This window comes from Peromyscus eremicus, chromosome 1, assembly GCF_949786415.1.
Source record: "Peromyscus eremicus chromosome 1, PerEre_H2_v1, whole genome shotgun sequence".
Classification (NCBI taxonomy): domain Eukaryota; kingdom Metazoa; phylum Chordata; class Mammalia; order Rodentia; family Cricetidae; genus Peromyscus; species Peromyscus eremicus.
Genome location: NC_081416.1, coordinates 162,331,577 through 162,340,191, shown reverse-complemented (window position 1 = coordinate 162,340,191; position 8,615 = coordinate 162,331,577). Strand labels below are relative to the sequence as shown.

Here is an 8,615-nt window from a genome sequence, read left to right as displayed (position 1 = left end):
TACAAACTGGGGACAACAGGGAACCAGATGGGCAATGGCCCAGCCCTTCTGACCACTGAGTTGCTGCAATTTCTGCTAATTAAGAGAGAGAGAGTGTTGGGCAAAGATGGGGGTAAAAGTTAGTTGCTACTTGAAAATGCAGAAAGTGGTCTGTGTGCACTCTTGTACAAGATATATATATATATATATATATATATATATATATATATATATATATATATATATATATATATATATATATGTTGCTGGAAATTTTCTGTGTCCCACCCGGTCTGTAGCCACTTAGACCCAAGTAAACACACAGAGGCTTATACTAATTATACCTGTATGGCCATGGCTCCAGCCTTTTGCTAGCTAGCTCTTATATCATAAATTAGCCCATAGCTATTAATCTATGTATTGCCACATGTTCCGTGGCTTTACCTGTGTCCCATTACATGTTGTTCCTTGGGTAGCTTACTGGCATCTCTTCACTCAGCCTTCCTCTTCCCACAATTCTCCTTGTCTGCTTATCCCACCTATACTTCCTGCCTGGCTACTGGCCAATCAGCGTTTTATTAAACCAGTGTACAAAAGCATTATCCCATAGCATTTCTCCTTTTCTGTTTAATTAAAAAAGATTTTAACTTTAACATATCATTTTTTTATCATAACCAAGGAAAATTGCAACTATCTTGTCTTCAACTACATAAAGACCACAGAAGGTTATACTACCTAAGTAAACAGGAAGAGCATTGTAAGGAACTTCCAAAAATTTGGAAATGACAGAGACAACTGCCTGCCTGGACAGTCATCCAAAGTTTCTCTGCAATGTTGGGACATTCATTCTTTAGCCTACAGGTCTAGAGTCTCTCAGTCACTTTTCTCTGTGTCCTATAGAATGTCTGGAAGTTTCTTCTGCAAAGCAGGAACCTGAAGGACCATTTTGCCTTGCAAAGTTCAGTGGTCACTTTCCCATGAGTCCTGCATGTCCAGTCAACACAACATTTTTTCAAACAGTCCAGGAAAGAACAGTTTCTTGCCCAATGGCTATTTTTGCCAAGAAGAAGATAAACTCCACATGGAGTGTTTTCGGTGCCCATCTTTCTCTTTGAAATAAATCAGTGCTGCCAAGAGCAGACACGTCTCACTGTCCAGAAAGTCTAAGTTTTTAAAACATTTTAAATGTCATATTCTGTAGGTCTTTGAAGTGTTTGAAGATTACCTATCTGAAATATATCTATGTATACCTAGAAAACTTAACTAACATGATTATAAGTTTGATTATCCACAGAGAAACCCTGTCTCGAAAAACCAAAAAAAAAAAGTTTGATTATCATAGATGACTAATTATTAATCTGTATTTCTTAATTATCCATTACAATTTGAAAGAGTTACATAAACATAATACGTTAAATGAAAGTAGAAATATATATACAGTATAACAAAATTAAATTTGTAATAAACTAAGATCTATCCCAAATAAAACCTTTTAAACAAGTTGCTCTTTAAAAGTAGGTTCAACAACCTACCCTTTCATCCCATCATATCTATATATATATATATCTATATATCCCCTTTTCTTCTTTAGAAAGAGATTACATTTAAAATCAAACTACTTTAAGTAAAAATAAACATTCATAAACAATATTTGGGGAATTTGGGCATAGCTTCTCATACTGCTTCCTGCCGATAGAGGGCACTGGCAATCTAATGGGGATCCTGAGAAAATTAAGAATTATGGTCAAATCTTGACTTGAGTAGTCTGTGAGCAAACAAGTTGTCCTCTGGAGCAAGGGGACAGTAAGAGACAACAGCAAGGGAGAAATAGGTAATGATGGGCTGTGGCCATGACTCAGCAGTAGAGAGCTTGTCTGGAATACTCAGTGAGAGGATGGGGTGGGACTCAGGGGTAGAGCCCCTGCCTAGAATCCTCCAGTGAGGGGCTGGGGTGTGGCTCAGTGGTAGAGCCCCTGCCAAGAATCCCCCAGTGAGGGGCTGGGGGTGTGGTTCAGTGGTAGAGCCCCTGCCTAGAATCCCCCAGTGAGGGGCTGGGGGTGTGGCTCAGTGGTAGAGCCCCTGCCTAGAATCACCCAGAGATGGGCTGGGGGTGTGGCTCAGTGGTAGAGCCCCTGCCTAGAATCCTCCAGTGAGGGGCTGGGGTGTGGCTCAGCAGCAGAGCACCTACTAATGTGAGGGACCCTGAATTCCAACGCCAACAAGAAATCCATCCTGGAACGAGGAAGGACATTTTACTTTTTTCAAAAATCTGTGTTATTGTAGTTTTCAAAGTCAATACTTGAGCACTAGTAGGGAAACAGAGCAGGCTTGGCCACACTCACCCTCCATACACCAACTAAAGACATAAGAAAGAGGGAGATTTAATGTAACTTGGTTACACCGGGAAGAGAAACAAATAGAGGTTCAGTGACCCTCAAGTCCATCTTCATGGTCCTGATGTGAAGTTTAGGTTTAATTAGAGGGCAGGAAGTGTGCATTGTCAAGCAGTCCTGGTCAAGGTGTGGTAGTGCCCATCAGTGGCACATCCTTGTTTGGCCCACAAGGTGTTCCAATGTGTTGTCAAAACTGTATGGATTCTATCTGGGTGGTGAGTTCATCCTGTAGGTGTTATTTGGACTTTAGCTTTTCTGTTTCCCCAACACGGAGTCCTGTGGAAATTATAATTCTTTGGGGGCCCTTTGTCCCAAAAGTCTGATAGCCCAATGGAGGTCACAAGCACCTCTCTCTAAAATATCTCCTCTCCTGCGAGATAGGTTACATCTCTAGCAAGTCCCACTGTATAGTACCTCCATTTCCCCGGGTCTCCTGGGAGTGAGACTCCCTTCTGTGGCCTCGGTGTATTTTTGCTTTTGTTGTGTTTGTTTTGGTTTGGTTTGTATGTTTTGAGACAGGGTCTGCTGAAGCCAAGGCTGGGCTGAAACTCACTCTGTAGCTGAGGTTGACCTTGGAGTCCTGATCTTCTTGCCTCCTACCCCTAAGTGCTGAGATTGCAGCACATTCTACCGTACACAATTTAGGTGGTGCTGGAGATGGAGGCAGAGCTTTGTGCATGCGAAGCAAACACTCTACCAAGTCTCCAGATCCCTTGGAGGGATTTAAATGGAAGAATGTTCACATCCGCCCCTTCAGAGCAGCTGTCCACCCAGTCTGTGCCTCCTCCACTGAGGCTGTGGCCGTGAGACGCTCCAGGGGCCTGAGATCCATCTCCCACTGGATGTGGCGCTTTGGGAACACAGCCCAGGTGTGTTCAGAGAGGGTGTGCCCATGACAAACTGCGAAGGAGGGAGGAGAGCCTGGGTACCCCCAGCCTGCATCTGCCAGTTCCTCTTCTCCCCTATGTGCTACATCCGTCCCCAACTCCACCAATATCATCAGCCTCAGGGGAGGCTCTGGGGGCTCTGGATGGAGCAAACCCATTTTCACTGGGCAGGACATGTCACTCAAAGGCCAAGGTCAGTGCAGAGAGGGAGAAGATGGGATCAGACCCCACACGGGTGAATTAGGGGGAGGCAGTTGCCTTCTTTGGCCTCAGGAGGAGATCTGGGTGGCTGATCTTCAAGGTCCAAGCTCCTCCCAAGGCAGCCACTGTCCTGGCCTCCCCCTACTTCCGGTAGGGCTTCCTCCAGGCCTTGCACCTCTTAGTTCCTCAGAGAAGAGCCCAGAGAGTCAGACTTCTGGTGGCCCTGCAGCTTCAGCTCGACATGCTGCTGTTGCTGCTGCTGCTCTGGGGAATGAAAGGGGTAGAGGGTGGGCCTGAGGTCCTGGAGGGTTACACCCTGAGTGTGGAAAGGGAGGTGGGGGTGCAAGAGGGCCTGTGTATCCTTGTACCTTGTAGGTTCACCTACCCCGAGGGGAAATGGACTGACTCAGACCCGATTCATGGCTACTGGTTCCATAGTGGAGCCAAAACAGGGAGTGATTTCCCAGTGGCCACAAGTAACCCACAGAGGCCAGTACTGAAGGAGACCCAGGGCCGATTCTTCCTGCTGGGAGACCCACAGAAGAACGACTGCTCCCTGGACATCAGAAAGACCAGGAAGGAAGACACAGGCTCATACTTCTTTCGCCTAGAAAGAGGAAAAGCGAAGTATAATTATATTTTGAACAAGATGACTCTGCATGTGACAGGTCAGACATGGCTTGCAGAGAAGCCACCAGGGAAAGCCATGGGTGCCACAGGGCAGGCCTGGCATAGGACTCCATCCTGGGAGCAGCTGGGTCTGAGCATCAGGGCTCAGGGGAGGAGCTGGATCAGAGCCAGGGCTTCCCCTGAAGCTGCACCTCACCCCTCCTGATCCTCCATTTCTCTCCTCTCCTCACCAGCCCTCACTAACACCCCCCACATCCTTATCCCGGAGACCCTGGAGGCTGGACGTCCCAGCAACCTGACCTGCTCTGCGCCTTGGGCCTGTGAGCCCCCCACCTTCTCCTGGACTGGAACCTCTGTGTCACTCTTGAGCACCAATGCCATTGGTTCCTCAGTGCTGACCATCATCCCCCAGCCCTGGGACCATGGCACCAACCTCACTTGTCAGGTGACCCTGCCTGGAACTGGTGTGACCACAAGGACGACCATCCATCTCAATGTGTCATGTGAGGCTGGGCTGGGTCACTGTGTCTTTAATGGATAGAAGTCCAAGGGGACAGTGGGGGATGAGATTAAGGTCTGTACACTGAGTCATTGAATATGGATGTGGGCAGATCAGGAACTGATGGAAACAGATGGAACCCCATCATCCTCACCTAGGCATCTACTGGGGCCAGAAGAAGGGTGTTCACCTAGCCTTTCCACTAATGGGTCTACTGTGTCATCCTTTCTCAGACGCTCCAAAGAATCTAACCATAACTGTCTACAAAGGAGTTGGTCCAGGTAAGAGAAGACATTCTGGATGGGGGATGCAGGGCCTGTTCATCAAAGGGCAAATCCTGTCTTTCTCCATACTAGATTCACTCTAGGTACATCAACCCCTTACGAGAGACTGTCTTCTCCCCATTGAATCTTTATTGTTCACTTGAGCATCTATCCCCAAATAACCCTTACTTCCTAGGAGAGCTGTACATTCACCTTGATCACAACAGCACAGGGCAGCATTAACGTAGCCAAACAGACATAATTGGTCTGTCTCATCCATCTTTTGAATCAGCATATAGCTTCAGCTCTTTCTTACCCTACAGCTTTGATTTGAGTGACTGAGGAGACACTTCCACATGGGTAAATATTCAGAACACATGGTGGTCTGTCCCCAGTATCTCTGTCCCCTCTCAAGGTATAATCAGTGTCTACACAGGATGAATTGAACATGAAAGTCTGAGAGAGAACTAAATGTTAAGAGCTCAGATGGTCTTTGTTCTCCAAGACTTTGGTCCATCATATATGGATGAACTCTGCCTCCAAGGGCTTTCTGTATTAATAGGCAGCCATGGTACTAATTTCATTATATCAAAAAATACACAGTAAATCTATGTTCACAAATGTGAGTTGATAAGTGGAATAAACTCAAATTTTGAGAGAAGTGATAGGATATTTTCCATCATTATATTTCCAGCACTGTGGGATGAGAACATGTGTTTTCTAGAGCCTCAACTCCCATGTGTAGGGTGTGACCTTTTAAACTTTACCAGTAGAGAGTGACAATGGAAATATCTATGTGTTTTTTAAAAATATATTTGCTCTTTCACAATTTTATCAAGCCCCCTCCTGCTTTCATGTCTTTTGTTTGTGGCCCACTACATTTAATTAGGGTTACCACCATGAGCATGGGGTGGAGTTGTTTATTTGAGCAAGGGCAACTTACCAGTGACTGAACTACTGAGGACTGTGATTTCTTCCCCACTCCTTCCCTACTCCCTGTCAGCAACATTAACTTCTCAGGGATAGTAGACCTTCTGAACTCCTACCCCATCCATAACTGGGAGGTTGATGGGCCCAGTCTAGTGCAGGTCTTTTTCAGGTAGCCACAGGTCATGGATTAAACAACCATGATATGCCCAGGAGACATTGATTCACAGCATTCCTCTCCATCCTTCATTCTTTCCTCCTCTTCTTCTGCCATGTTCCCAGAGCCTCCATATTATTTGATAATTTGTGTTTTTCATACCTTAATGACATAGTCCAAATAAAAATTTTTTGAGACCAGGTCCAGGTATGTAGCCCAGGCTGGCATTGTCTGTGATTCTCTGAGTGACAGGATCCGGGTCTGTCTGCACCACCATACCCATCTCAGTCACCATTCTTTCATCCCTGGAACTGCTAGGAATATTCTTTATGTGGATTTCCAGAGTCATTCACTTTTTGTTGTTTTATCTTGAACAGTCTTTCCAAGGTAGAGAAATTACCAATTCCTTGTGAAATTAGTTATAAATGTACATTTATAATTGTCTATCCTAATTGCCCTTTCTTGGAGTTCAGTAGTTTGTAAAAAGCAGAAGGAATTTTCTATAGTCACATTGACCTACTCATACGCATGCTATAATTTTCACATGTGAGTTTCTTAAAACACACACACTTCACCTTTGACCTCCTGAAGACGGACCGGAAGTGTCTGCCACCCTGACCTTGTCTTTTTCTCCATCCAACCTGAGGGTCCTTCCTGTGTGGTTCTGATGTGCTCTGCCCCGGTGCAGCTTTGCGTTCCCTGTCCCTTCTGGAATGCTCTTCTACCTTCACCATGCTCTGGTTTCAAACTCGACCCTTACTCATGACTTTGGGAAGAGGTAGACAGATATCCTTCCTCCAGCAAGCACTCCTGGACCACAAGATGTACACTGCCTATGAGCTGATATTTCTTCCAAACCAGAACATTTAGATGCTCATGACTCACGGAGCCACTAGAATATATAAGATCTGGGAAACCGAAAAAGTTAAGAGAGTCACAAGGCCCCTTCCACAACTTATACAAACAGTAAAAAATTCACGCGCGTGCGCGCGCACACACACACACACACAGAGTAGGGGTGGGACTCATCGGAAGAGTTGCCTTCATCTGTACCTGTGTGGCTAAATCCACACTGAATCTTTACTCATCTCCTTCTGTGATCTCCTCTCTCTTGAGTTCTTTGTTGCTAATGACTCCACGACTCTTCCTCTCCAGCAACTACAGCCCTGAGAAATGGCTCAACACTGACTTTACTGGAAGGAGAATCCCTTCATATGGTTTGTACTGTTGACAGTAACCCTCCTGCCAGGCTGAGCTGGGCTCATGAGAACCTCATTCTGAGTCCCATACAGTCCTCAACTCCTGGGTTGTTAGAGCTACCTCGAATGCACCTCAGATATGAAGGAGAATTCACCTGCTCTGCACAGAATGTTCTTGGATCTCAGCACATGTCTCTGAGCCTGTTCTTAAAGCATGAGTGTCAAAGATCCAGGGTTCCTGGTCACTGAACAGCAAGGGAAGAGTGTGGGCCCTTTTCTGCCTCACATCAATGCATATCCACATACTTGGTTCAGAGCTCTGGATAGTCAGGATGTAGGGTGGGGTACTCCTGGGATCATATGGTCTTACGTTCAGAGATGAGGGGGCATTTAGAGGACCGGATCCTACTGAGAGAGAAAGGTCTTTGGGCAGTGGTTAGCCCATGATGCTAACACTGACCACATTTCTGCAGGGAAATCAGGACTGATGGCCGAGGTGGTTCTGGTGGCTGTGGTAGAGGCAGCTGTTAAAGTCCTGCTTCTTGGGCTGTGCCTCATTATTCTCAGGTGAGTGCTGCCCCTGAGAGAGGTAAAATATATGGGGAAGGCAGCTGCCTGATGCTAAATACCAGAGTCCTAGTACTAGGGTACTAAGAAAGGGTCTGGGGTGTGGGGACAGGTAAAGGGATTGTAGGCAGTGAGAACTCCCCATAGGTCAGATGCTGACCCCAGCTGTCACTCATGTAGGAAGAAGTTGGTTTCAGCAAGGATATCTTGGGGATAGTGCATGTCTCTTCTTCAGTTCCCCATCCAGCCTTTGACTAGGACACTGGGGAGGTGGCTGCCAGAGTGTCCTCTGAGAAGTCCCTGGTCTCTTCACTCAGAGTGAGGTCACGTAGGAAGAGGACAGCGAGGGCAACAGTGCACAGGGACTGTTCAGACACAGCCACCAGTTAGTTCTCAGGTGAGTGAAGCAGAGCCCTGCATCTGTCTCACTTCCTTTTGGACCCTCTTTGTAAAGACCGTAGAATGACCTGCCTGGCTCAGCATGGCCACAGGTCAGCTGCCCAACCCTATTCTAAACCCTTGTCCCTGCCAAGTACCATGGTGCTCTGGGTCTTATCTCTACCATGAGCTCTCTCCACCCTTTATGCCTGATCTCTCTCTCTCTCTCTCTCTCTCTCTCTCTCTCCTCATCCTGGACCATCCTTACCCTTACCCCATTCTCTATCTGAATTCTGATCATCTCTGGTCCTCAAATGTTCCTAGCCACAGAATTCCCTCCACCCACTATCTTTGTGTTCTTGACACTGGCCTTCAGAATGATCTTCCAGATGCAACCATCACTCACTTCCTCCACTGCCTGAACAATCCTGAACCGTCACATAGGTGGAGATGGGCAGACGTCATAGCCTGCAGTGAGGGCCTTGCATGGTATGTGCTGCTGGACTCTTCTCCCAATGTTCTCTGTTCATTGCAT

At 46.5% G+C, this 8,615-nt stretch overlaps 1 protein-coding gene across 1 annotated transcript; it reads left to right on the top strand.

Annotated features, from left to right (window-relative positions):
* The first annotated feature begins 3,666 nt into the window (after window positions 1-3,666).
* LOC131902412 (sialic acid-binding Ig-like lectin 12) lies at window positions 3,667-8,280 on the top strand. The gene is made up of 4 exons (XM_059253407.1): window positions 3,667-4,128; window positions 4,324-4,593; window positions 7,609-7,702; window positions 8,020-8,280. The coding sequence occupies exons 1-4, from the start codon at window positions 3,702-3,704 to the stop codon at window positions 8,090-8,092; spliced, it is 864 nt and encodes a 287-aa protein (XP_059109390.1). The 5' UTR covers window positions 3,667-3,701; the 3' UTR covers window positions 8,093-8,280.
* The last annotated feature ends 335 nt before the right edge of the window (window positions 8,281-8,615 follow it).